Source organism: Desmodus rotundus, chromosome 11 (genome assembly GCF_022682495.2).
Source record: "Desmodus rotundus isolate HL8 chromosome 11, HLdesRot8A.1, whole genome shotgun sequence".
Taxonomy (NCBI): Eukaryota; Metazoa; Chordata; class Mammalia; order Chiroptera; family Phyllostomidae; genus Desmodus; species Desmodus rotundus.
In genome coordinates, this window is record NC_071397.1 from 10,743,464 (window position 1) to 10,770,614 (window position 27,151).

Below are 27,151 nucleotides of genomic sequence, written 5' to 3' on the forward strand. Positions count from 1 at the left end.
ATGTGCAAATGCCCCTTATAAAAAAAGAGTCACAGGGATGTAAAGCACAGCAGAGGGGAGACGGTCAATAATGTCGGAGTAACTGTGTATGGTGTCAGGTGGGTGCTGCGTTTACCAGGTGATAACTTTCTAAGTTACATAAATGTATAATCGCTGTACTGTTCACCTGAAACTAATATAATATTTTATGTCAACTGTGACTGAAAAATTAAAAAGTACAAAAAAGTAAAGAAGCAGAAAACAAAGATATGAAGCTCAATATAAATAAAAGACAAATCTCTGGTGAGATGTCATTTAAAAAAGGTATAAGACATGAAAAAATTTTAGGAATAAAAAAAGGAGACATACTTCAGATAGAACAGAGATTAAAAAGACAGTCAAAATAGTATGCCATAATATTTAAAGCTTTCAAGAAACATCCAGAAAAATTATTAAACAAAACTGACTTCCAAAACTGTGAGCTTTGCCGCCCCCGCTCCAATCAAGCACCGAGCTGGCTGCCCTAGACCGGCTGCAGTCTCCTTCCAGCCGCCGTCTTGGTCATCTACCGGGACTGCATCAGCCATGAATGAATGAGAGGTTCCCTAATATCTACAAGATCCGGTAGGCCGCAGAAGGGCTGTGCCTGGAGGTAGCAGCGAAGATGGTCAGTACGACAGAGGGTAACATGGATGACTCACTCACTGGTGGAAATGCCTCCACTGAAGGCCCCCAGGGACAGTAATCACCAGTGGTGATGTTGTCAGAAACCATCATTTGTAGGAAGCCAGCTTCACAGAAGGCGGCTACAAGTACATCAAAGTTACAGGAAATCAATTGAAGGGAAACTCAAAGAACAGAGACCAGAAAGCCTAAAGCCTATTACGACAGGGACGGCAGAACGAATTAAGCACATTTGTGCTAACCCCAGAAACTACCAGTTCTTTATTGGTGAAAACATGAATCCAGATGGCATGGCTGCTCTGCTGGACTACTGTGAGGATGTTGTGACCCATGTATGATTTTCTTTAAGCATGGTTTAGAGATAGAAAAAAGTCAACAAATTTTGCAATTCGGGCCAATCCCCTGTCATCCTAACCAGCTGCGGCTCTTCATCCCCACCCCAGGACTAGGACAAAGAGGACTTGTGCTCTTCATTTATTTTGACCTTGATTTATTTGGAGCAGAGGCATTGTTTTTAAGAAAAAAACATGTCATGTAGGTTGTCTAAAAATAAAATGCATTTAAACTAGAAAAAATTTTGAGTCCTTAGTTAAAATGTCTTCATACAGAAAACAATAGACTCAGGCAGTTTTATGGGTGAGTTTTACAAAACTTTAAAGAAATAATTATTTCAATCCACTATTAATAAGTCATTTATGAGTTAAACATAGAAATAAAAATTTAAATGACATTCTCAATAGATGCAGAAAAATAATTTTCATATTGATTCAGATTAAAATTGTAACAAGTTAGGAATAGAAAGAGTAAATATTATGCTCAATGACGAAATGTTGGAAGTTTTCCTTTTCTGATCAGAAATGAGACAGGAATACCCAGAATTATTGTTTCCACTCATCATTTTTCTGCAGGTTCTAGCTGGTGCAATATAACAAGAAATACAAGGTATAGAAAGGGAGGAACCAAACTCTCTGTTCTCATATGGAAGATGGGTCGTACCTAGAAAACACCAAAAACTGACGGACCAATTAAGAAGTAAGCCCTGACTGGCATGGCTCAGTTGAGCGTCCTGCCATAAAGCAAAGTCACCGGTTCGATTCCCAGTCAGGTCACATGCCTGGGTTGCAGGCTAGGTCTCAGGTTGGGGGCCTGCGAGAGGTAAGCCAATGATGTTTCTTTTTCCCTCTCTTCCCTTCTCTCTAAAAGTAAATAAATAAGATCTGAAAAAAGAAGGTAGTTTATCAAGTTTCAGGATCGATAAAATCAGTTGCTTTCAAACTCGTTGGAAAACAGAAATTGAAGGAAACTTTCTATTTGTCATAGCATCAAAAAATTAGTAACAATAAAGTGAGCAAAAGTTGTGCAAGAGACTCATGCCCTGGCAGAATGTAGACACTGAGACAAAGACATGGAGCCCAGGCTAGCCATGCATGCAGACCTGCTCAACTGTCTAACATATATGAACATCAAGTCTATTTACTGGCTTGTAAGAAATACTAGTTCAGGGTATTCCCTGGAGAATTCAGAGATGTAAGCCCTATGGAACTGGGAAGGCCCAGAACTGACAGCGAGGAGCCGAGCTCCCTCCCTGACCCCCAACAAAACTCCCTGTCTGAACAGCAGCAGGTCATCTCTGCCCAGTCTGAGTCTCTGTGCTCCCTCCAAGACCTCGCCTAGCTATAGCGGGATCAGGGGTCTGCACACCTTTTGAAGTAGGTAAGACTAAATATTTTAGACTTGGCAAGCTATGTGGTCTCTGTCACAACTATCAACCACACCATTACAGCATGAAAGCCGTCAAAGACATGTAAACGAGTGAGTTTGAGTGTGGCTGTGTTTTGGTGAAACTTCATGTACACAAATTCAAATTTCATACTGTCCACATGCCAAATATTACCTTTCAAATTTTTTTTCCCAAACATTAAAAAATATTAAAAAACCCATTCTTACCCACAGGCCATACAAAAACAAGGAACAGGCCTTTCAGCTGCAGGCCATAGTTTGCCTCGCCTCAACTGGCTGCCCTCCAATATGGCAAAAGGTTGGGCTGGGCCTTTTGAGGCTTGATCAGGAATAACAGGTATCTTGGGAACATCGGGCACTGCAAGTGCTGCTGGGAATAGACTTCTGGAGAACTGGGGCTTTTAAGCCATCTTTAATAACCTTCAGTGGCTGAAGGTTACCCTCACCGTTAGTTAGGGCTGGAATGTCTTAGGGTGGCATTTGTGGCCCTTTGTGACTTGACCCCTGCCTGCCCTAAGGGTCGCTTTCGGCTCCTCCTGCCTTCCTCAGTTTCCGGGACTACCGGCCCTGTCAGGGCAGTAACTTGTCATGCTTTTCTATTCCACGGCCTGGCCAGCCATAGCCCTAGGCCTGCTCCCTTGCCCAGGCTGAGCTGGGAAGCCCTATCTTCTCCCACATTGCTACGATTCACACTTGGCCTGCTGTAGCCCCCAGTGGGGCAAGGACTCCGTCCTTTAAAAAAAAATTTTTTTATTATTCAATTTTAGAGAGAGCAGAAGGAAGGGAGAGGAGTCCCACATGTCCCACATCATTGTGAGACAGAAACATTGATCTGTTGCCTTTCACATGCTCCCTAACGGACTGTGGGATTGAACCCACAATCCAGACATGTTCCTGACGGATAATGGAACCAAGGACCTTTTGCTTTGCAGAACCCAACCAACTGGGCCACACTGTTCAGGGCTCCCTGTCCTTCTTACGCATCTCTGCATCCCCAGGTGTGAAGGCTTCTTGGAAATCATCTTGGAAAGCTTCCAGGGAGGAGGTGAAATGTCTGTGCCGGTGCAAGATTTAAGATTTTTCCACTAGGAAACCAGGGGAGCCCTTGGTCCTGGCACTGATTCAAAGGAGCAATTCCTGCTCTGCTTTGGCCGTGGGACCTGAGAGGGGGAACAGCATCCCTACTACTCTGGAGCAGGAAGCAAGGGAGTGAGTGGGGCAAATGCTCTGAGCTGACCCACCCTGGGGCAGTCACGGAAGCCTGTCTTTCCCAGTCCATAAAATGTGCAGACTCACTTTTACCTCTTCACAGGCTGTGAGACACTGTGATTGCTTTGCGAACTCTGGGGCAGATTTTTAATTAGCTAGGCCCCTTCTGCCAGAGAGGGAGGGAGGGTGTGCTGAGGGATGATGCCCCTAGTTTGAGATTTCGATCAGCAATGGAGCACCTGGGGGCCTTCCTGCACACTCATTGACATCTCCCAGCCTCAGGCTTCTCACAGACCACAATGAAGGGGAGTACATGGGTAAGGAGAGATGAAATTGGGGTGGCTGTGGCAGGGGTGATGAGGTCTGGAATGGGGGACAAGGAAAGCAAGGGTCCTTTGTTCGCTGGAATTCAGCACAGGCACAAAGAAAATACGAAGAAAGGAAGACTGGGCGCCAAGGCTAGTGAAGGACTGCGGGTGGTGGTCGGGGGAACCCATTCTCAGCATTCCAGGATCGGACAAAGTGGGCCCGGAAGGGACTTTGACAAACATCTACAGAGCAGGGAGTGGCCATTGTCTCCTGGCTGGAAGAACCTGGAGGCGCATGGCCTCTTGCAGCTCGTGTGGTAGGCACACGGCCTGGGGGCCTCCGCGCCATAGCTGAAGAAATCAAGTTGGTTGTGGTGTCCCGAAGCCGACGCTCTACAGCCGGCCTCTTCGGGAGGCCTCCAAGAGGTCCTGCCAACCCTCCTCCGCAGCTGCAGAAAGGAGAGGGCTAAAGGAAGACACCAGACTGAGAAACAGCTCTATGTGCTCCTGTAGCAAGGCTGCACGTCTCTGCGTTCCACACACGCGGGCACCTGCAGAGGCTGGGAAGGGTCTCTCTGGTCGCACTCCATTCCCCTTCTCGGCTCGCTGAAGGCGGCGCCTGCAGGCCCGGGTACTGTGTGGTTGATGGAGGAGAGGAAGGGGTCAGTCAATTGTTATCTTTACGCTCCATCCCACCCCTGACGCAGTGTCCGGCTAGTTGGGCCCGCGGGTGGCGAAGAGGGTCCCGCAGGCGGTTTCCCAGAGTACAGAGAATTGCGGACGCAGCCACCGCTGGGACCCTGGCGAAACTGCGGCGGGGCGGAGCCGCCGCACAGACGCAGCCCACGCCGCAGCGGGCGGGGAAAAGCCTCTGTGAAGGGGGGGCGGGCGGGGCGGGAGCGCAATCTCCGTGTCAGGCTTGGAAACTGCTGGAAGTAATCGCAGTACAGCCGCCAGCGCTCCTTCCGCCGCACGCGGACAAAGAGTCCACCCCCGCCCCCACCCCGCCAGCCCAGGCCGGTTGTCCCCCACCCCCAGCCGAAGCCACGCCCTGCGGCTAAACGCTGGCCCTCGTTTCAGCCCACCGGAGGGTCGGAATGTGGGGGCTGCCCGTAGGTGCACCTGGAACTCCGCAACATCCCCAGGGAAAAAACAAACAAAAACCCCCAAACCCTTACCCTTAGCGGGGAGTAGGAGTGTGTAGGGCAGATTCTAGGAGGAAGGTCGAGCTTGGGAGCGAAGGTCGGAGTGATTGGCCGCCTCCCACTCCCCATTTTTAGGTGTCCATCGAGGCTGGCACAAATGGGTGGAAGCGCCTGACTCACAGGTGTTTAGAGTCATCAGCGAGATCCTCCCTTCTAGGCCTACCACTATGTCATCTGAGCATTCCCAATTCCTAGTTCTGGTGGGGTCATGCCTTGGAAGTGCGGCGATAGAACCGCATAAAGGAGTGTAGAGAGTCAGGCCGGCCCCTCCCGCTCTTCACCACCTCCTTATCTATTTGGGCCATTACGTCAAGGTGGGCGGGCGGCGGCAGGTGCGAGGCTGACAGACATCCTCCTTTAAGGCGGAGGGATCCGTGGGCGGGCAGCCGGGTGTGCTTCGCCCTATATAGAGCGGCTGGGTGCACACAGTCCTTCTCTTGAGTCAACCCCGCGCACGCAGTTTGCGGTGTGTGAGCCCAAAATAGTCCCTGCTTGCTAGTACTTGCATCTCTTCCTTCTCAAGGTAAGGCCATAGCCCTTTTCTTCATGCTTTTGTGTTGAGGGCCGTTTCGAATTGCTTTCGTCTCTTTTCAAAGCTCAGATTTTGTTGTGCCAGATGGCCTTTCTTGGGGCGGGGGGGGGTGGGCTCCCGGTTGTAGCTCTCTTTTACTAATGTGCTTAGGCGGCATGGTTTTCCCCAAGCCACTAACCTTGGCCGAGGTGGGCCGTGGAGTGGACTTGGGCTAGCAGTGGGCGTTGCACGTGGTGGCGGCGCCGGCCTGGAACGCTGCCATCTTTGCCCCTTCATTTCCGGACGCGGCTACGGGTGGCTGGAGGGTCCTCAGGAATGGTGGGTGGTAGGTGTGCTACTCGGAGTGACTCAGCACAGCCTGGTATGGCCTGGCTTTGTCACATCTCTTTATAGGACGCATTTTTCAATTCTGAGGGTCGCACTAGGAAAGCTTTAGACCTCCACTGGCCCATCATGCTTGCAGATTTTCCTTGCGTCTGGTTGGAGAAGGAGGAGAGGAGGGGGCGGGCACGGGAATATTCATTTTGGTTTCCTTCCTTCCCCCACCCTCTTCCCGAGAGCTGAGATTGTTCTGGAAGCTTCTGGAGCCCAGCGCGCCCCGCCCAGGTGCCCGGATGCTGGGGCGCAGGGAGGCTGCGCGGTGGCGCCCCCTCCTCGCGTGTTTCTGGCTGACCGTTGTCTTGCTGTGAGGAGGGTCGGCCTGTTGGACCAGGGCCACCATCTTAGTTGTGTCTGGTTTAGCCCTGTACTTCATAGTCACGTGTGCTGGAGGATCACGATCGAGGTTTTTGTTTCCTTGTTTGTTTTGTTTTAATGGACACCCAGACGGATAACCTCAGAGGCTATCCTCCCCTACCTGTCAGGCAGCACCCGCCTCACGAGCGAGCAGTTTCAGATCATTGTCACGTAACGTAAAGCTAGTGTAATTTTGTTTTTTTTTTCCTTTCACTTGGTACCAAAAAAGGTAACATAAGTGTAGTCAGTGATTTCTAACTTTAAATATTTGTGTGGATTACCTGGGATTGTCAAGTAGGTTGGGGCATTTCTAAGAAGCTGCTAGGTGATGCTGAAGCTTTTGGTGCATGGACCACTTAGTTTGGCCTCCCAAAACCCTGACCTTGTGTTTTGTTGAAGAACATGTTACCTTCCTCCCCACTCAATTGGTTTCCAATTAATTGGTTTCAAGCCTACAGCTTGAAATCTTTGATGAAAAGGCTCTTTAGTCTCTTGGAAATGGGTAGTACTCGGCCCAAAGCAGTTGGAACTAATTTTTTTCATGTCTTCATTATTGGAGTGAACTTTAGTAGTAGTCTTAAATTCAGGCCATCATGTTCCTTTGTAATTTTTAACTGTTCTTATTTTAGATGCCTGAGGAAGTGCACCATGGAGAGGAGGAGGTGGAGACTTTCGCCTTCCAGGCAGAAATTGCCCAACTCATGTCTCTCATCATCAATACCTTCTACTCTAACAAGGAAATTTTCCTTCGGGAGTTGATCAGTAATGCTTCTGATGTGAGTATTCTGCGGGTCTTCGTGGGTGGTGGTGTTTTGCTTTACTTTTGGGGGTTTAGTGGGGTTTACTATTGAAGGGGGGTAAATCTGGCATTCAAAAAGGGCTGGTCTTGATCTATGTGGATAGATGGAATATTGTAGGCAACTGTATGTGGTTCTTAAACCTCAAGTTAAAGGGTTATCAGTTTGGAGGCTGTTTGGGAGTAAATAGCAAAAAAGGGGTTTTTTTGGGTGAAGAGGTGGGCTTTAAGAGAGCGGAATCGTGCAAATGATAATTTGTGTTTTTAGGCCTTGGACAAGATACGCTATGAGAGCCTGACTGACCCTTCCAAGTTGGACAGTGGTAAAGAGCTGAAAATCGACATCATCCCCAATCCCCAGGAACGCACTCTGACTCTGGTAGACACGGGCATTGGCATGACCAAAGCCGATCTCGTAAATAATCTGGGGACCATTGCCAAGTCTGGTACAAAAGCATTTATGGAGGCTCTTCAGGTAATGGTCTTCCAGCTAGGCACACCATTTACCCATGCCCTTTGGCTCTCTATTTTTTCGGAACTCTGACTTTCTTTCTTTATTATTTATTTATTTATTTATTTATTTTGGACAGGCTGGTGCAGACATCTCCATGATTGGACAGTTTGGTGTTGGCTTTTATTCTGCCTACCTGGTGGCAGAGAAAGTGGTAGTGATCACAAAGCACAATGATGATGAGCAGTATGCCTGGGAGTCTTCTGCTGGGGGTTCCTTCACTGTTCGAGCTGACCATGGTAGGCTTTCCTGTAAAGGTGTCAGGGTTTGAATTCTGGGGAAACCTGAAATAGACAATCTCTAGTCGCTTATCTGTAAAGCAGTTACCTTTCACTATAGCTCTGCATTTAGTTTCATTCCCTTACACTACATTGTGAGTGCCTTTATTTATTTACTTATTTATTAGGTGAGCCCATTGGCCGGGGCACCAAAGTGATCCTTCACCTTAAAGAAGACCAGACAGAGTACTTAGAGGAGAGGAGGGTCAAAGAAGTGGTGAAGAAGCACTCACAGTTCATAGGCTATCCCATCACCCTTTATGTGAGTATGGACTGGAGACCCTCACGGGAATGGGATCTGCTTCTCTGGAGAATTGCATGGTCCTTGGCTTTTTTTTCTTTCCCTGGTGTTCTGTACTCTGAAACTTGTCTTTGGTACTTTTAGTTGGAGAAGGAACGAGAGAAAGAAATCAGTGATGATGAAGCAGAGGAAGAGAAGGGGGAGAAAGAAGAGGAAGATAAAGATGACGAGGAGAAACCCAAGATTGAAGATGTGGGCTCAGATGAGGAGGATGATAGTGCTAAGGATAAGAAAAAGAAAACAAAGAAGATTAAGGAGAAATATATCGATCATGAAGAACTGAACAAGACAAAGCCCATTTGGACCAGAAACCCTGATGACATCACCCAGGAGGAATATGGAGAGTTCTATAAGAGCCTTACCAATGACTGGGAAGACCACTTGGCAGTCAAGGTGAGAAACCCCAGATGGTGGCTCAGTGAGGAGAAGGTGGAAAGGCGTTGATGGTATTAGACAGGTGAAACTTGCACAACTGGTTGGTAGCTGGGAACTGTGACTGCTGTGTAGCCACATGAGTTGGTCTACAGGTGACACTTTCAGGGTGGAGAGAGAACATCCTTCCCAGTGACCTCACTTTGTGTCTATGGTAGCCTAACACATGCTGGGTTCAGACTTGACTGTTTTCATTGGCCCAAGGATTAACACCTTGTAGCGTTCTAGATCATTCAGGATATTAAGGATTAGTTTTCTCCACAGCTGCCCTATACTGTGCTCATTCTGTAGTGCTTAGGGAAGATCTTTGTTTCAAACAGTTTGGTAATTTGGTGTTGGGTCCAGAAGCTATGCATAACCTTGAAATGTGTTGGCTTGTCTTGAATTGCAGCACTTCTCTGTAGAAGGGCAGTTGGAATTCAGGGCATTGCTATTCATTCCCCGTCGGGCTCCTTTTGACCTCTTTGAGAACAAGAAGAAGAAGAACAACATCAAACTGTACGTCCGCCGTGTGTTCATCATGGACAGCTGTGATGAACTGATACCAGAGTACCTCAGTGAGTATCCTCTTGGCCTAATGTTACTTGTTGGGTAAAGTTCTGTGAGGCTTTAAGCATTCTCAGGGGAACTGAAGTCTTTTTTACATAAGTAAGGATTCTCCGCAAAGTAGCCAGTGAAGATGCAGTGGAAAAATGTATTCTGCTGAATCTAGATGAACCACCTCATCTACCTGCTGTTTTAACTGAGCTTTCTTCCCTGTGTGATTGCAGACTTCATCCGCGGTGTGGTTGACTCTGAGGACCTGCCCCTGAACATCTCCCGAGAGATGCTCCAGCAGAGCAAAATCTTGAAGGTCATCCGTAAAAACATTGTTAAGAAGTGCCTTGAGCTCTTCTCTGAGCTGGCGGAAGACAAGGAGAACTATAAGAAATTCTATGAGGCGTTCTCTAAAAACCTAAAGGTAAGGAGGCAGCAAATGCATACTTTCTTTATGACGGATTTTTTTTAATTTTTTTTTTTTAATTGAGAATAGAGGGTAAGAGGTTATTTCCAAGTGAGATTGGTTTTCTACTTTCCACTCTTAAAGCTTGGAATCCATGAGGACTCGACTAATCGGCGACGCCTTTCTGAGCTTCTGCGCTATCACACCTCCCAGTCTGGGGATGAAATGACTTCTCTTTCGGAATATGTCTCTCGCATGAAGGAGACCCAGAAGTCCATCTATTACATCACTGGTGTGTTGGAGCATGGGTCTGATTAAGGCCTTTTCTTAAGAGGTGTAGGGATTTGGGGGACATTCTGGGATTCCTGGGAACTGGTGGTGTGCAGGTTTTTGGTCTGAATTCAGTAAAAACCCTACAGGTGAGAGCAAAGAGCAAGTTGCCAACTCTGCCTTTGTGGAGCGAGTACGGAAGCGGGGCTTTGAGGTAGTGTACATGACGGAGCCTATTGACGAGTACTGTGTACAGCAGCTCAAGGAGTTTGATGGGAAGAGCTTGGTCTCAGTTACCAAGGAGGGCCTGGAGCTACCTGAGGATGAAGAGGAGAAGAAGAAAATGGAAGAGAGCAAGGCCAAGTTTGAGAATCTCTGCAAACTCATGAAAGAGATCTTGGATAAGAAGGTTGAGAAGGTAAGCAATTCTGAGACTGATCCGTTTTGTAACATGCCTCTAGGGCTGTTTCCCTCGGAGCCTGGTGTTGCTACACAATGAGTGCTTTTAAGCAACCTTGTTTAAGATCCGCCTGACCTCTTGCTCTCTTAAGCAGGCAAGTTTAAGGTTGCCATGTCTAGAATTTGGCAAAGGTTATGCAATTATTTTGAGAATAGAACTTGATACCCTTTTACCTCCAAGTGGTAAGCTGGTTTAATATAAACTTGAGGTTTTTGTGATGTCCACAGGTGACAATCTCCAATAGGCTCGTGTCTTCGCCCTGCTGCATTGTGACTAGCACTTACGGCTGGACAGCGAATATGGAGCGTATCATGAAAGCCCAGGCACTTCGTGATAACTCCACAATGGGCTACATGATGGCCAAAAAACACCTGGAGATCAACCCTGACCACCCCATCGTGGAGACCCTCCGGCAGAAGGCAGAGGCAGACAGGAATGACAAGGCTGTGAAGGACCTCGTGGTGTTGCTGTTTGAAACTGCGCTGCTCTCCTCAGGCTTCTCCCTTGAGGACCCCCAGACCCACTCCAACCGCATCTACCGCATGATCAAGCTAGGCCTAGGTGGGTGCCCCACTAGCTTGAGCGTGGCAGAGTTGGGGAGCTGGTCCTGTGGGGATAGACATGACTTGAGACAAGTCTCTTGATATTTTTCCCACTTACAGGGATTGATGAAGATGAAGTGACAACAGAAGAACCCAGCGCTGCTGTCCCTGATGAGATCCCCCCCCTTGAGGGTGACGAGGATGCCTCTCGCATGGAAGAAGTAGATTAGGAGTTTCTACCTGCAGACCTTGTGTCCACTGTGTAGTGTCTTCATGGCTTCCCCAGCAGCCCTGAGTGGCCTGAGCCCACCTGGTTTCCTCTGCTGTTTAGTGGGTTTTTCTCTTCCTGTCTTTGCCTAAGGCAGGTTATGAGGGCTTGCTCAAGCCTTCCCTTTTCATTTGACATTGGGTTTGGATGCTGTTGTGTATTTTTATTTTGTTCTAAAATTAAAGTATGCAAAATGAAGATGCGGTTTTATATCATTTTGCTCTCACAAAATGGGTAGGATGCTGCCTTTTGAGTTCCCCGAGACAGACACTCAGTGTCTCGCCATGACATGGTAGCATTTGAAGTCAGCATTGGCTGGCGAACTGCCATGTTGACACTGTTTCAGTCCCCTCTGTAAAGCATGTACTTGTCAACCAAAGCACAGGACCAACCTATTGCAGCAATTTAATAAAATAAAATTATGAGAGCAGAAAGTTACATTTCCAAAGTACCAAAACCCACAGCTGGCTCATGGAGCAGAGCTCAGGGGTCCAGGAACACAGAAGGTGGTGTTGCTGGGTAGGCTCTCCCTTCCCCTCTTTCATTTATCATAGGAAAGTAGCACCCTGCCTACAGTCACCAAAGTAATGCAGGTGGAGGGGGGTGGGTGGGGAGTCTAAAAGGGTGGGTATTTTGGGCAGGGGACAAGCACAGGTGAGTTTGCTAGCAGTGCCAACAGGGGCAAAACCAGGGAACTTCAGAGGGGGAAGGTATCTGTACCCTGGGGCTCAAGAACCCTGCCTACTAGAAGACTGGTGACTTAAGGCAAAAGGGAAGGCTGCCTCCTGGTCTCCGTGTCCTTAACTGCAGAGCTCGTTTGTGTAGGCAGAAAATACCTGCACTTTGCGCCTGAGCTGGTCACCTCTGATCAGTTACAGTAGAAGTGGAAAAATGGCATGGTGAAGTATGGTGAGAGGGTCCTACTTCACTTTGCCCCTCAGATCCCTCAAACCTTCTGCACAGGGGACTCCATGGGCACAGCCTTCTTTCCCCGTTGCTTTAAACGGCCCCGGGCATAGACTCTGAGCAGTAGGGCAGCAAAGACCACGGCCACCCCCAGCCCGCCCACCACAGTGACAGTGTGGCCGTAGAGGAGGCAGGAGAGGAGAATGGCAAAGGCCTGGCGCAGGGTCATGATGATGGTGAAGACCGCAGCCCCGAACTGTGCAATGGTGTAGAAGATGAAGAGCTGGCCACATGCGGAGCAGATGGAGAGCAGCAGGGCATGTGCAGCAAACTCGCTGTGTCTCCCCATAAAGCGGGTCCCCTCCAGGAGGGCCCCCTGCTCTAGCAGGGAGCCCACTGTGAAGAGGCAGGAGAAGAAGTTGACCCCAAACATCATCTGCACTGAGGACATCTTATAGGCAAACAGGGCATCCTGCCAGTTTGAGGTGAAACTGTCAAAGGCAATGTAGCCTGCCAACAGGATCAGGCCCGAGAGTGTGGTGGCCGGGGAGCTTCGGGGCTCTGGTCCACTGGACAGCAGAAACATGCTGACCCCAATGGAGATGAGGCCGGCTGTCAGGTATTCCCAGTGTTCGTAGCTGCGCCGAGACACCAACTTTCCCATTAGCATGACAGGAATCACCTTAGAGGCCTTGGCCAGCACCTGGGTGGGGAAGCTGACGAACTTGAGTGCTTCATATTGGCACCAGCTGCTAAGCACATTCGACAGGCTGGCGAAGGAATACCGATACATGGGTGCCCCATGTCGGGGCTGTTTGCAGAGAAGGCAGTAGAGGCCAGCCACGATCAGGGCCAGCACTCGGTTCATTAGCACCAGGAACTGAGAGTCTGTGAAGCGCTCACCTGCCCACGTGGCTGTAGCTCCATAGCTCCGGGTCATCACTCTTTCCTGCAGCACTCCCCAAGTCAGGTATGATACCTGGGTGGGGGAAGGGTAGAAACGAAGATAAAAGGAAAAGGCTGGCAAGAAAGGATCTCAACAACTCCCTCTCCCCCAGAATGCTGTTTAAATGACTTAAAGGACAGCGTAGGTATTTTGGTTCCTCTGTAGTAACCAAAAGCTTCCCTTCCCCTCTCAAGCCTGGATTCATCTTGTAGGGAATGAAGTGAGTGTATGTGAAACACAAGCGCTTTAGAACTGCCCAGACCCCGTCTGTCCCCACAGTGGGGCTGGTCAGGGCTGACTGCGTCCCAAGTATTTTCCTGTCTATTCCCAACCCATTCAGGGAGGCAAGAATCGTTAGAGAAGATTGGACACCTCTCGGTTTAACATGTTCTATGAGGTGGACCTAGTAGTGTCTACTCAAAAATGCCATGAGGCCAACATCTTTGTATCCCTCTCACGTACAGTGTGGGGGAAAGCTGAATGGCTTCCCCAAGCTTTTTTCAGTGGGTTTACAGTGTATGAAACACAACATTGCAGGGGAAAGTGTACTACAGCACAGTAGAAATCGCCAAAAAAAAAAAAAAAAAAAAAAAGAAAGAAAAAAAAAAGAAAAGAAAAAGAAAGGAGGAGGAAAAGTGATTTTTCCTCCAACCAGTTCTAAGAAAATGGTGGTACAGTGTGGACACATAACACACCAACCAGCACCCCGACAGAGTGAGGCGGACCCGGACCCAACCCAGGAACAGAGGCAGAGCCTGTCTGCCAGCCCACCTACCTGGAGTCCCACCGCACAGAAGAGCAGCTTCAGGGCCTGCCAAGTGGGAGTGGTCTCTGCTGGCTCTGTCCGGGAAGCCTGGGGGACCTCATCGGAGGCCTTGGGCTCATTGCCAAACACACAAGTTTTCACCAGGGGGAAGCAGAGACCCCTGCCTGAAGAAGGCGCACAAGGTCAAGCCCCGGGCTTCTTCCTAGCACCCCATCATCTTTTTCAGAGCAGCCAGCTTGCCCGATGGTTGGGCCTGCTGCCCTCCCTCCCTCTGTTTCCAAGCCACATCCTTCTTTGGACGGCTGGCCAACACCTAATACGGACCTAGCACACTTCCCCACCTTCACCCACACACCTGTCTCCAGGTAGTTCCTCCTCTTGAAGTACTGCACCAGCAGGTAGCCAGGTACCATAAAGCTGGCATAGCCAGCAGCATTCACCAAAAAGCGGAAGAACCATAGTTGGGTCCATGATTCCGGAGGGGCTTCGGGGGTTTCCCCACCTGCGCCCAGGGCGGGGAGTGCAACCAACACCACCACTGCCCACCACCTGCGGGGACAGCGGACATAAGGATTAGGGTGCAGCCCATCATCCACTGGGTCCTGCAGAGGAGACCACACTAGAGAAGGGCCCGGAGTCACCTCCCCACCCCCCTCTGCTGCAACCCAGCCGGGACAAAGAGCCTCTCTCTCCTTGGGGGGCCGGCGCCTCCAGGCAAGGCTTCCTCCCTCCCCGGGGACAGACCCGCCCCTCCGGCCACACAGGTTTCCTCTGTTCCCTCTAGCGCTCGCCGGCTGCTCTGGCCTGAGGCTGTGCCCCTTCCTTCCCCCGCCCTCCAGGTTCCCGGGGCGCCGGGGTTCCCCAACTCCTCCGCTGGACACTAAGTCCCCCGAAAAGCACAACCCCACGCCGCGCCCCCGCCCCCGCCCCCGCCGGCTCAGCTGGCTCGGCGTAGCGATCGGTGGGCCCAACCTGGCCCACCCGGCTGAGGAGCAGCAGTCACGTGGTGCCGGGGCTCGGTCACGTGGACTCACCACCCCGGAGCCCCCCACCTGGCAACCATGGTCCGGGCCGCGTGGGGCGGAGGGGGGCCGGGGAATGCGAGGCCCCGGGCCGTGCAGTCCCTCCGCTCCCGCCGTCGCCTCCAGAAGCTGCCAGCGAGCCAGCGGCTAGCGGAAGTGCCGCGATCTTCCCGCCCCCATCCCTGCCCGCGGCCGCCCCTCCACCCCTCGCCGCGACCACGCAGCGCCCCGGGCCGCAGCGCCCCCGCGCGGCCCGGAGGGAGACGCGGCTCGGTGCCCGGGAGTTTGCTGCCCTGGGCCGGGAGGTGGGGAGCCCCGAGCCCCAAGCCACCCCCTGCTTCTCCACGCCAATAGGTCTGACGGAGGGCTACTGCCATCTTAGGGGCGGGGACATTAAGGTTCTGACCCAAGCACTTCCCCTTATGGTACTGTTTTCTGACGGGAAGATGTCTCCCTTTTTTGGCTGGGACAGCAATTCTGTCCCCCCATTCTCCATGACCTTCAAGGCTCTTGCGTGACCTGGCCCTAGTCTTCCTCGCCCACTCACCCATCCCCTGTAGAACCCCACTGGCCTGTTCTCAGTTCCTCTAATTCGCCTCTCCCCATCCCTTACTCACCCTTCTGTTCAAGTTGAAACGACACTCCCGACCACCCGAAGTATGCCCTCTACCCACTCCACTGTTCTTCCTCCCACTGCTTCTTTTTCCTTCACAGCTCCCATTGCAACTTGTAGTTACGTATTTATGTATTATATAGAAATACACGTTTATGATTTTAGTGGCTGCCTCACTCACTAAACTATATACTCCAAGTGGCTAGAGACCGTGTTGGTTTATTCCCATAGTCTTCATCCCCGCATAGGTCTGACCTAACAGGGCCCCTAAACATGTGTGGAATATGAGAAAAACATAAAAAGCCACAGCTCCCTTATGTCACCCTCCCTTAGGCTGGCCCTTCTCCACAGGCTCCTCCAGAGGGCAACCTCCAAGGCAGTGGCGAGGCCCCCCACCTGTGTCTCCTTATTTCTCGTTCCCTCCATCCGTCTGCGTTTCCACAGAGAGGGCAAAGGTCTGTGCTGGACAGAGAGGCCTGAGGACTGTTAGGCCTCCCACCCCACCTAGCAAGGTCCTATCCTGCTCAGGTGACAGTTTCCTTCTTCTGCCTCTACCACAAGACCACAGGGCAGGCGTGTCTAAAAATCCCCAATGCACGCAGACATACATTTGCACAAAACAACTATAGGGGGGAACTTTTGAAAAGTCTGCCGTTTTAGTGTCATGTTATTGAAACTTCCCCTTCCCCAAAGCTCAGTCCGGGGCCTTCTGTGTCCAGTCTCTAAACAACAGTGTTTAACAGTCCTCGACAGCAGTGCAGTGGAAGCCCTCAGGGCCCTGCTCCCTCTTATTTCAGTTTCTCTCCTCACTCAGGAGAGTCCTTCCTTGTATTCCTACTGGCTGGCAGTTTCAGGGTGACCCAGCATGGGTAGAAACAAGTGTTCCTGTCATCTTCCAGAGAGGTAAAGAGGCTTCGCCCAGGATACCTGGGGCTTTGGGTGGGGGGTGGGGGGAGGGAGGGTTCTTCCAAGAATCTCCGTCCACCTGGGAAGCTCTTCCTTCCAGGCTGGCTCTCTCTCACTTGTGATCCCTCCTCTCAGCTCAGGACTGTGCCGGTCCCAGCAGTCCCCAGGACTCCAGAGGGCACACTGCCTGGGCCCAAACTGCAGCAACTGTGGCTCCAGCTTCCAGATGGGAAGAGGTGAGGCCTCCAGGGCGCCAGACCCTGCCCTGGCTTCAGTCGGCACACATCAGTGGCTTTCCAGAGATCTTTAGGTCATCAAAGGGCAAAAGAGCAAAGGGCTGAGAAAGAGAATGGAGAGAAGCAAGGTCAGGGACCAGCGGAAAAAGGCAGTGGTGGGGGAGGGGAGCCCCCCATCAACTGACAGCTGGACATCAGGGAACAGACCCTCCTACTAATCTCCTAAGTGGTGGCCCCTCTGGGCTAGCAAGAGCCCTGAGGCACTGGGCGAGCCCTCACTGTCTAAGAACATCCCTGAACATCACAGATAAGAAGGACGAAGGAGGTAACCCAGCCCATGGGTCTGGTTTTTTTGGGGGGGGGGATAATTACAAAACATTTTGAATATTTTTTTATATCAAATATTGAAAAATGGGCAACTATAGAGAAAATCTAGGTTTCATTTCTCCAAACAACCCCAAGAGTTGGAAATACTGGGCCCACATTCCTCCTCTGCAACTATGTGCTGAAGCTGAATAGAATGATCTTCAGGCAGAGACCGGTGTCACAGGCCCCACCACCCTGCTGTCTGATATTTGGCTGGGTTCACTGATCCACTTTAGCTGCAGGGCTCCTGTAGGAGTCCAAGTTTGGGCCCCCCTCAGCCTGAGCCAACTAAGAAAGCAGGCTGAGAGAGGGGCAGAAGCTTGCCCTAGTCCTACAGTTGGTGAGTGGAGGAGTCGTGGATTGCGCCCCAGGATCCCAACTCCTTGGCTCTTTCAGCCATTACAGCGCCTGCCTCTGCTATGGGTGTGGGAGGGGCTGGAGAGCAGAGCAGAGTGTATGCCTCTTACATCCTCAGCCAGGTCCTGGGGCGTCACATCCTCAGCCAGGTCCTGGGGCGTCTCATCCTCCACGTTCCGCAGCAGGGAGTCAGCACCTGCCTCACGCAGAGTGGATGAGATGCTCTTGAGGCCCCGGCCTGCAGCGAGGTGCAGGGGTGTGCACCCGTTGAGCATACGGGCATCTACCCGGGCCCCAGCCTGGAGCAGAAAGTGCACCAGACCCCGCTCCTGGGTCTCCACAGCCAGGTGCAGAGCTGTCTTCCCACTCGTGCCCTCCTGGGGGAGAATAAGGATGTCAGCCAAGGCCCTCTAGAGGAAGCATGTTGGACCTGGGCCCCGGGTAAGGTGAGTGCCACCACTTCTGACACTGGGAGCAGACCTGGGGGCTAGACCAGGTGGCCACCTCACCTGCACGTCAATGTCAGCTCCATTTTCAAGAAGCAGTTTCATGAGTGACTGGTTCCTCTGCAGGGTGGCAATGTGGAGACAGGTCAGACCTGGAATGGGGTGAACACAGGGGCTGCTGATCTGTATGCACCAACTCTCTCTCCCCTACTTTTCAGGGACCTCCCTACCCCCCAGTCCCAAGGGACCCACTGCCCACTCAATAACTCTGATCACAGGGCTGTTAAAACACAAACCCAAAAACCCCCTCAAAAATCTGAGGGGAAAGGAATGAAAGTTTCCACTGTTTCAGTCATGTTATTGAAACTTTCATGCTTCAGGGGTCATGTTGCTGAGTGACACCCCCATACACACACCCTCCCCCCCAAATCCTCCCTTCCCCAACCTCTCTAACTCTAACTCTGCCTGCCTCCAAGCCCTGTCCAAAGCCCTTCTTCAGTGGTCTCTGGGACCCTTACAACCCCGGCCGCTCCCCAGGGCCACCTCCTCTGGTGTGCTCCCCTAGTCTTTTTGCTATCTCCTTTCTGGCCTGGATTCCCCTCTGCTCAGAGACTCGATTCAAATGCACATGCGTCACCTCCCTCAAGTCTGTGCTCAAATGTCCCTGCCTCATGAGACTCTCCCCAACCAACCTGTCTAATCGCACATCACACAGCCTCATTCCCCCAATTCCGGTTCGTCTCGCTCTGTTCTACTTTCCCTCAGCACTTGCTGCCTTTTAACCTACGAGAGAACCCATTTCTTACGTTTATTGTCTGTCTCAGTCATTCTGTTTTGTTCACAGCTATAGGCCCAGCTCCTAGAACAGTGTCTGGCACATAGAGGCCCTCTGCCCATTTTTGTTGAATGAATGAATGAGTGATCTTTATTAAACAGAATACATAGCTTGAGGGCAAGGTTTAGCTCTCTGTTTAACACATAGCATGTTCTAAGTAAATGCTAAATCAAATTCATTCATTCAGCAAATATGTACTGAGTGTCTGTGTTCTTAGAATTGGAGGAGCATCGATGGACAAGCTACTACCCCCTCCCCTGAGAGTGGGGTCCCTTCCCCTCTTCATCCTATGGGCCCTGCGGCTGCCTGTACCTTGCCAGTTTTGCAGCTGGAGGTCCAGGGAGTGAGATGGTCCTCTGCCTGGCTCTGGCTGTCCCTTCAGCAGGCAGTGGGCACAGTCTAGGTGCTGGCGCTGGCAGGCCACATGCAGGGCTGTGTCGCCGTGCCGGTCCTGTAGCGTGCGGCTGGCCCCCTTCTGCACGAGGGCCTGAACTGTGCCTGGCTGGTTCAGATGCACAGCCAGGTGGAGTGCTGTCTGTAGGCACAAACAGAGGTCACGAGGCCACTGCAGCATGCTCCCACCTTTGGGAACATGCTCAGGTGAGCGCAGGAATTGACAACTGCCCACACCTTCCTTAAGGGCAGCTTATAGAGGCTATGGCCCTGGTCTTCCAAGGCCACACTACCGAGCCCTTCCCTTTGTCACCCCCCACCAAGCTCTTGGGACCTCTATTGTGGAGGCAGGGTGAGGAAAGTAGCCCCCTGCTCTTCCTGTAGGTTCCCTTAGCCCCTGGAGAAAGGACAGATAAAGGCAGGGTCTACCTTCTCACCCTCTAGGAAGACCTGTTATCCCCAAGGGCTAGGTGACAAAGAGGGGCTGGGGAGAGGAAAGAGAGTCACCTAGCACACTCCTCTTTAAAGCTCCATGCAGACATCACGACTCATATGAACCTCCCCCCGGCTGCCCCGCACAGACACTGGATGCCGCAGCAGCTGGTATGTGTCTCCATCACAACTCTTGTCACCATGCTGTATAATTAGTTGTAGACACAGTTCCCTGGACCAGGCTCAAGCACCTTGTGGGCAGAGGCTGCGCCTTACTCTTGTTTGTACCCTCAGTTTCTAGCTCAGTGTCTGGCATATGGTTTCCTGAGTAAGCAACCTAAGGTCACTCGTGTGGCTGCTTGGCATGGCTGCCAGGGCAGATATGGGTATCTGGGCACAGCCCACCCTTTCCCACCTGGTAAAGGTTGTTCTGTATGTCCAGGACCTCCTGGGGCAGAAAAGCCAGGCAACAGTGCAGCACAGCTGGGGCCTCGTGAATTACGGACAGGTGGATCAGCCTGGAGGGCAGGGGCAGGGTTTCATGTCAGGGCCCAGGCCAGAGACATTGGCCTGGGGTCCTGGGGTTAGAAGGAACACATCCCTAAGAGGCCACTCATAGGGTAGGTGCAGAAAGTGAGAGTATGGGCCAGGAAGTGAGGGTTGGTTCAGGAAGCCAGGATCCTGGGGGTGAAGACTCCAAGTCCCTATCTCTGGCCTTCAAGGAGGGCCTTGGCTCAGTGAGAGTGTGGGCAGGGTGCTGACGGGCCAAGGTCCTTCCGGTTCCATACCCTACTCCCCGCTGGCACCAAGGCCCTGCCACACTGCAGCTCCAAAGCCAAACTGCAAGCTGCTGGGGTAGTGCAGAGGTAGTGTGCAGGGCTGAGCTCCCCACTTACCCCCATCTCAATAGGGAGAAGAGAGGGCAGGAGTGGGGTCACCCGCATCCCAGGAACTCAATGTTGCACATGCCAAGGGAGAGAAAACAGAAGCTTTTGGGTGAGGAGTAAGGAGAAGTGCAACATCCTGTCCTGCTGCCCCCACAGGGGGGTGAGTCAAGAGGGCCGCTCTTCAGACAGCACAGCACAGACTGGTGGGTCTGGCCAGAGCCCTCCACTCTGTGCACCTCCAAGGGGAGGTTTGTGCAGTGCAGAAAATGTGTTTGTTGGGGGACAAAGAGCCTTAACCTAGGGGTGGCAGGGCAGCTGGGAGGGGAAGTTCCAGTGCTGGGGTTTCCCCACATCAGGTGGGGAAAATGAAAGCCAGCGCTGGAGGGTCTAGGCCAGGACAGCTGCCTTGAGGTATTAGTGACTGGGGTAGTTTGGCTAAAAGGCCTGTTTGGGCTGGGGAGGGGGCTGCTCAGGCAGGAGCAGGGCAGGCCTGGGGGCAGGCGGCAGCAAGAGAGGCCCAGGAGAGAGTGACGGAGGGAGGGAGGAACCGCTCTGGAAATCCCCTCGGCCAGGACCAGCTCTCTGGGTCACATTCCTGCAGCCACCTCCCTCACTCCCTGTCTCCCCTCCTCCCACTTCCTCTTCCCACTTCCATCTGTCCCACACCCCAGACACTTCCGAGGGAAGGGACCCCCTGGGGAGTCTTGACACCTCCCCCTGCCCAGTCTAGACACAACACCTGTCTGTAACTAGAGGCGGTAAAGGCTGGGCTGAGAGGCTGACAAAGGAGGGCAGCACCAGAACTCCCCACTCTCCGAGTCAAAGGTCAGCCATGGGTATTTCACAGGAGCCTCCAAAATCTTGGTTCTGGGCCTGAGGGCAGGTGATCTAAGCACAGAACACAAACGGCCTGGGGTCACCCCTCTCCTGCCCACTGCATCTCTAGGCTTTCTTTGTCAAAGGTCCCAGGATTAGGACCCTTGCATTTCCAAAAAGCAGCTCAGGACAGACACTTCCTGCCCCTTTATATCCCCTGGACATCTGTTCATCAACCCAGATCTAGGACCCCAGACCCCCCCACTCTCTTTCTCACCCCCAAATCCCAGCCACCCCCTGGTCGGACTTGCCCTACTATTGCCTCTTACTTCAACTGTCTCCTAGCCCAGTCTCCACCAAGCTCCACCTGGTAAAGTAAGGGGGTCAGACAGGACAGTGAGGGGAACTTGGGGGGCTCAGGAGATAGAAGGTGCCCGTAAGACTGACTCCAACCCTCACTTCCCCTTTCTCAGCAGAGAAGGAAGTAAGCTGGGGCAGCCAGCTGCCTATCAGTCTGCTGGGGCCAGACTGTCTCAACCTGGCTCACCACCCCTCCCCTCCTCAGGCCCGGTGTCAACTCTGCACCCTGGCAATACACCCACCCCTAGTTTCCTGGCCTCCATGGGCAACCTGTAACTGGCACCTCTTGTTCCCTGAGACAGGGCATTCTGAGGTCAGAGACTGGGAATTCCAGATATTGCACAAGCAAGGGTGCCCTCTCCCCCAGCAAGTAAAAAAAAACAACAACTGGACTGGTCAGGGGAATTTTCTCTTCCTAGTGGTGGGTTATTGGTAGGTTTCAAAGATTCTAGCTGGGGTTCCAGGTGCCTGGTAAGGGCCCTACCAGCTCTGCCCACCTCCAAAAGGGAGGGCAGAGAGATGACTCCAGGTCCTCTGCTCTGGGCCTGGCTAGAGCTCAAAAGTAGGCTGAGAGTTAAGTCTGGAGTTTGGAAAAGAGAGTGGAGGCTGCCCCTTCCAGGGCAGGTGCCTTGAGGGACTACCATAGAGGGGGTAACCGGCCTGTTGCTGCTCCTGGGAGGCTCCGAGTTAGCGTCGGGAAGAAGGGGTGTGGTCCCAGCCTAGCCCCCATACTCACGTGTCTCCGTCCTCCGAGATATAAGTGAGTGCTTCCAGCTGCTGAGGGCTCAGCACCCCAACTGGGGGTGGCGGCGAGCCTGGGGATGGGTTTTCGGTCTCAGGACCTCCCCAAAAGGTCAAAGACTCCGTGAGCGACGAGGAACCATAGATGGAGTCAGCCCTCTCCCCATCTGTGTCTTCCTTCTCCTGTGGCTGTTTGGCTGTTCCCGGAGGATGATGGGTCCAGGGCTCGGGGCCTCCGCCCTCCGAGGGCCCGGAGGCTGAGGCCGGGGTGGATTCGGGCAGGGAGCGCAGAGAGCGCAGGCACTCGATGCCCGAATCACACTGGCTCTCGTCCGGCTCGTCAGTCCCCTTGCGCGCTTCCGACATGCCAGCGGCACCAGCCCGCGGGGGCCCTGTCCAAGCAGGATCCGGCTCCGGGCTCCGCCGCACCGCCTTTCCGGGTTGCAGGTCTGCCTTGCGGAAGAGGCACCTGGCCTGGAGTGACCTCCTTACCGGGCTTCCGGGGTCCGAGGAGCCAGGGAGTAGAGCTGGGGTGGCTCGGATCGCTGGTGGGGTCCACCGTAGAGGCTACTCAGCGGAGCCGGGATGCCGAGTCTGACGCACTCCCTCCACCCGCCCCTCAGGCCCCGCCCCCGACGGGCGCTTCCGGACAGAAACCCCGCCCTCCGGAATCCCCCGTACCTCGCCCTCTGCGTTTGCTGGGAGTCAGGGGTTACCCCGTCCTGACTCACCCCTGCGTTAATTCACCCATTCATCATCCATCCATCCATCCATCCATCCGTCTATCCGTTCATCCATCCATCTATCCGTTCATCCATCTGTCCGTCCGTCTGTCCTCCTCTTTTTCTCTTCCCTCCCTCCATTCATTCATTCATCTTTCCGTACATTTATTCATTCACTTTTCCCCCCTTCCTTCTTCACTCCATTCATAATTCTAATCATTCTTTCCTTCCTTCAGTTCCTCCATTTCTTCATTCATTATTTCCATTCATTCATTTATTCATTCGTTTGTCGTTAAATAAAGATTAATTGTACAAATTAGGCATCTTGTTGGGGGTGGCACGCGGCTGGTGGGAACGCGGAGCATTGCTTCCTATCTCCTACCTATTTCCGTTTCTCTTGGTTTCTCATCTACCAGTTCCCAGGACTTTGGGTAGGGAAAGGGGACACCCGTTGTCTTTAAAGAACAGATTCTCCCTTTGGGTCCTGGATAGAGGGTTTCTTGTTTCAACTTCTCAGGTCACATAGAATTGGACACGAGGATGTTTTCCAGAAATGGATTTTCTCAGGCAGACTGTTGTCTAAAAGAAGGAGGATGGTTACGATTTTTTGTTGTCTAAAAAAGCAGAGTGGTCATTCCTCACAGGGGTGAAACACTGGTCTCGGTGGTTACAATATTTGATTACCCCCACCTGTCAGGGAAGATTAGTTCCTCGGGATGAGGACAGGATGGGGAGGCCCCAGACACGCTGGGCCACGTGCTGCTGAGGTGACCACCCCAACCCCAGCACCAGCACCAACACATGGTTCCTTCTTCCCTATCCCTGCTTTCCGTGGGCCCAGGGAGGCCATAGGCAAACCTCACCCACATGGTGAGCCCCAACCCCGTGCCCCATGATTTACCCCCACCCCCCACCCCAAGTGCCATTGACCATGGGCCAGCAATGCCTTTGGAAGATCATCCCCGAGGGAACATCCTTTTCTGTCTCTGGCATTGGGGGAAGAACACTGGGGAGAGTGTAGACAGCTACTAATCAGCTTCCCTACTGCCCTTCTCCATGCGACCTCATTTTATTCCATCCATTTGACAAACATGTATGGAATCTCTCCTACATGTATGCAATTGTTCTCTCTCCTGGAAGCGAAACCAAGTATCACAGTGACAGTGATATCCACCAACCACCATCCCCCGCACCACCAGAAATGCCCCATGGCCTCAACCTTCAAACAGCTCCCTGGCAGTTACAACAGTGATTGTGCTAAGACAGGAGAGAGAACAGGGTGCTGTGGGGCACACAGTGGGACCACACAGTGGGACCAACTACTCAGTAGTATGAAAGGCAAGAAAGTCTCCATTTGAACTGAAGGGGGAAGGGAAGAGGTCTGGGGAGACGAGAAGTACCCAGTCTTTGGGAGGAGGGGGTTAGTAAAGAGAGAGGAGAGAGGGGAGAGCAGATGGGAGGAGATGACCCACTGCTTGCTCTCCATCTCCCTGGAGGACCAGAGAGAATGTGTTGAGCATGAGGCAGTAAGAAGTCATTAGGGAAAAGCCCAAGGAAACTGAGGCATCTTCTTCTTTTGGGGTCATGTGATTTCAGGTTTTCAGCTTCCTCCTCTGACATGTTTCTCTCCTATTCTCAAAATCTGGAGCAAAAGTACAGTCATAAACCCAGACCGAGACCACTTGGGTTCAAAACCTGGCACTGTCTCCATTTTAGAGCTGGGAAGCTGTGAGGCGAGAGGCGAGTTGACTTTCCTAAGGTCAAACGAAGCGCAGGGCCAGGTTCTCCTGACCCTTATCCAAAACTTAAATTTTTTTCAGTACATTTTTTCCTTTATGAAGGCCTAACGGTTGGGGCGTCTGAGCCCTTTGCAAGGACACAACAACTCAGGCATGTTCAGTGACCACACTTCTTATTCATACAGAGGTTGAACTTAAGAAAAAACCTACCCCCATCCAGCCCTGTCTGGCTCTGAACCCTGAGAGGTGTGTGGCAGCCCCTTTTCTGGCCACACGAGGTCAGGATTGAGTCGCCCACTGCTTCCAGCACCAAGTCTACACTCTGACAGGAAGCCCTTCTGGGGAAACTTCAGGAATAGAGGGACCATGCAGTGTCATCTGGAAACATGGTGGCCAGGGACTTGGCTGCGGCCACAGTGTGGTCAGGACCCTGACTTTGTTTCCTCAGCCCCAGTCTTCTTCGAGGCTGGGCCCTCCCATCTCCTCTCTCTCTCTTCCCCCCCCCCCCCGCCCTCTCTCTCTCTCTCTCTCTCTCTCTCTCTCTCTCTCTCTCTCTGCTGGTGTTTTCTAGTTCTGTTAGTTGTTTTCCCACTCCCAGCTTCCACCCACCCCAGCCAGGCTCATCTTTTGGAAGCAGGCCCAGTTGCCATGGTGACCAGCTGGTCAGCTGGCTACTTCAAAGACCCCTCCCTTCACCCCTCTTTTCCCTGGGCTTTCAAGGAAGGGTAATGTATGTGAATGGATTGGGGGGGGGGTGTTCTTTTATATCTTGGGAGCTCTGGGATTGGCCGAAATTAATTGGGCTATCTTTCTCCCAAAGCCCCCTGAAGTGAGAAAAAGGGAAGGCTGTGGGGGTGGAAACAGGAGGAAGATTATAATAACTAAATGGGGAGTGTGAGGATTTTATCTGGGTTAGGAAACAGCAAGGTAGGACCTCTGCTCTCTGCCTGCAGCCAGGACTGAACTAGGTGGAAGAGGATGAATCCAGAAGTAGAAGGATCAGAGTTAGCTATGAGGCAGGACTTTCCAAAAAGCAAGGGTGGGAGATAGTGGAATGAGCCACTTCTCCTCTTCCACAGGAGTGAAAGAGAACCCTTGCCTCTTCAGGATCACACCCTTCCTCTGTGTGGGCAGGGAGGACGGACTCGCTGATCTGGGGAGGCTTATGCAGGCTGGCTAGTTCTGAAGCAATTGGCGGACAGAGTCACCTTTACCTCGCCTGGTAAGGGAAGAGTAGAAAAATGGAGGCAGGACCAGGACAGGGGGGTGAGTGTGTGGAGAGTGGAGGCAGTGGCCTTTCTGCCCTAATGAGGGGCAGGACTGTCCCAGCAGATCAGTGTGCTTGTCCCCCACCCCCAAAGATCAGATATCCAGGCTCTGCCTCAAGCTAACTTCCTACTCCCAAATATCCCCATGGGCTTTCGAATGGGGAAGATCTGGATTCTAGGACTAGTTCTGTGAGTACTAGCAGGTGACCTTAAGTAAGTCCCTCTGCCTCACTTCCTAAAGGGTAAGTGGGGAAACAGTTACTGTATGTTCAAGACTCCAACAAAGCACAAGACACACAGTAGGACTCCACAGTTTACTGTGCACAGAGATTGATCATGCATAGCCCTTACCTGATTCTATTATAATGATTGGTTTCCTTGTCCCTTCTCCCCGTTAGACTGTGCTCCCTGAGGGTAGGACATAGTGTGTTTCATTTCTGAACAGGGCACACAATAGGTACCTAATACCTGTTTATTGAATGGCTGCATCCAGGAATGAATGAATGTCAGTTTCCTTTCTTACTATCCTGGGTGTGGCAGGGAAAAGCAGTGTGGGTGGATGGCGTGAAGGGGTAGGCTACCTGCAGTCACACAGCCTGGCCTATGGTCTGTGATTTTGCCTCCTACACCCAGAGAAGGTCGGAGTCTTAGAGACGTTCACTGCACAGATGAGGAAACCAAGGCTCAGAAAAAGGAAGGCACTTACTTGTCCAAGGCCACACAACTTGTTAATGGGAGAGCCAGGATTAAGAATTAGAACTCTGATTTCCTGATCTCCAGCATAGAGCAATGTACACACTTCTTTGCTCCTCTGGGGAAGTACTTCTAGTGAAGGATGGTTCCAATGCCCCCTCCTCCGCCCTCTGTGGGTCCTTTCTCACATATAGCTCCGATCCTTTCCCTATCGCCCTATTCCATCCAGGTTCACTTGGGTCTGGCCTCTTAAGTCTGATTCCTGCCACTCAACTGAGAATAAGGATCTTCCCAGGGTTCCAAGACTCAATTTCATAAATCGTCCTCGGACGGTGGTGTGTGTGCGTGTCATGCATGCGGTTAGCAGGGCCAGGAGTGCGGCACGGGTGCTGGAAGCCCCCTGTTGCTTCTCCTCTTTGGGGGGTGGTTATTAGGTAGGCTTGGGGAAGGCGGAGTTTGGGGGGCTGGGGGCGGGGCTCCTGCGCTGGGAGGAAGAGGGGGGGCGCGC

At 52.1% G+C, this 27,151-nt stretch overlaps 3 protein-coding genes and 1 pseudogene across 6 annotated transcripts; 2 read left to right on the top strand and 2 right to left on the bottom strand.

The window, feature by feature from the left end:
• Nucleotides 1-1,447, top strand: LOC123479464 (translationally-controlled tumor protein-like; annotated as a pseudogene).
• Nucleotides 1,448-5,494: 4,047 nt separating this feature from the next.
• HSP90AB1 (heat shock protein 90 alpha family class B member 1) lies at nucleotides 5,495-11,391 on the top strand. The gene is made up of 12 exons (XM_024557813.3): nucleotides 5,495-5,648; nucleotides 7,022-7,168; nucleotides 7,457-7,663; nucleotides 7,779-7,938; nucleotides 8,106-8,239; nucleotides 8,363-8,671; nucleotides 9,102-9,267; nucleotides 9,481-9,671; nucleotides 9,798-9,945; nucleotides 10,073-10,341; nucleotides 10,611-10,944; nucleotides 11,046-11,391. The coding sequence occupies exons 2-12, from the start codon at nucleotides 7,022-7,024 to the stop codon at nucleotides 11,153-11,155; spliced, it is 2,175 nt and encodes a 724-aa protein (XP_024413581.2). The 5' UTR covers nucleotides 5,495-5,648; the 3' UTR covers nucleotides 11,156-11,391.
• A 182-nt stretch (nucleotides 11,392-11,573) lies between these two features.
• Nucleotides 11,574-15,015, bottom strand: SLC35B2 (solute carrier family 35 member B2). Of its 4 annotated transcripts, none has more exons than XM_053913679.2 (4): nucleotides 14,864-15,015; nucleotides 14,167-14,360; nucleotides 13,821-13,975; nucleotides 11,574-13,078 (listed from the first exon to the last, which is right to left on the bottom strand). In XM_053913679.2, the coding sequence occupies exons 1-4, from the start codon at nucleotides 14,872-14,874 to the stop codon at nucleotides 12,140-12,142; spliced, it is 1,299 nt and encodes a 432-aa protein (XP_053769654.1). In that variant the 5' UTR covers nucleotides 14,875-15,015; the 3' UTR covers nucleotides 11,574-12,139. The 4 variants fall into 4 exon arrangements, with proteins under 4 accessions (XP_053769654.1, XP_024413579.3, XP_053769656.1 ...); XM_024557811.4 differs by having other exon boundaries at nucleotides 14,846-14,996; XM_053913681.2 differs by having other exon boundaries at nucleotides 14,793-14,974.
• Nucleotides 15,016-16,080: 1,065 nt separating this feature from the next.
• Nucleotides 16,081-22,832, bottom strand: NFKBIE (NFKB inhibitor epsilon). The gene is made up of 6 exons (XM_024557852.4): nucleotides 22,217-22,832; nucleotides 19,833-19,935; nucleotides 18,905-19,127; nucleotides 17,821-17,909; nucleotides 17,422-17,688; nucleotides 16,081-16,689 (listed from the first exon to the last, which is right to left on the bottom strand). The coding sequence occupies exons 1-6, from the start codon at nucleotides 22,585-22,587 to the stop codon at nucleotides 16,624-16,626; spliced, it is 1,119 nt and encodes a 372-aa protein (XP_024413620.1). The 5' UTR covers nucleotides 22,588-22,832; the 3' UTR covers nucleotides 16,081-16,623.
• Between the last annotated feature and the right edge of the window lie 4,319 nt (nucleotides 22,833-27,151).

What these genes read in the sequence shown, in the direction of transcription:
- HSP90AB1 (XM_024557813.3), top strand. Translation starts at nt 7,022, where the DNA reads ATGCCTGAGGAAGTGCACCATGGAGAGGAGGAGGTGGAGACTTTCGCC. An exon ending in GCTATCCCATCACCCTTTAT is followed by an intron (nt 8,240 to 8,362) that starts GTGAGTATGGAC and finishes TGGTACTTTTAG; the next exon opens with TTGGAGAAGGAACGAGAGAA. An exon ending in CATGATCAAGCTAGGCCTAG is followed by an intron (nt 10,945 to 11,045) that starts GTGGGTGCCCCA and finishes TCCCACTTACAG; the next exon opens with GGATTGATGAAGATGAAGTG.
- NFKBIE (XM_024557852.4), bottom strand. Translation starts at nt 22,587, where the DNA reads ATGTCGGAAGCGCGCAAGGGGACTGACGAGCCGGACGAGAGCCAGTGT. An exon ending in CCAGCTGCAAAACTGGCAAG is followed by an intron (nt 17,910 to 18,904) that starts GTACAGGCAGCC and finishes ACCCCATTCCAG; the next exon opens with GTCTGACCTGTCTCCACATT. An exon ending in CCCAGGACCTGGCTGAGGAT is followed by an intron (nt 16,690 to 17,421) that starts GTAAGAGGCATA and finishes TCTCTTTCTCAG; the next exon opens with CCCTTTGCTCTTTTGCCCTT.
- SLC35B2 (XM_024557811.4), bottom strand. Translation starts at nt 14,874, where the DNA reads ATGGTTGCCAGGTGGGGGGCTCCGGGGTG. An exon ending in GAGGAACTACCTGGAGACAG is followed by an intron (nt 13,976 to 14,166) that starts GTGTGTGGGTGA and finishes CGCCTTCTTCAG; the next exon opens with GCAGGGGTCTCTGCTTCCCC. An exon ending in TCTGTGCGGTGGGACTCCAG is followed by an intron (nt 13,079 to 13,820) that starts GTAGGTGGGCTG and finishes TCCCCCACCCAG; the next exon opens with GTATCATACCTGACTTGGGG.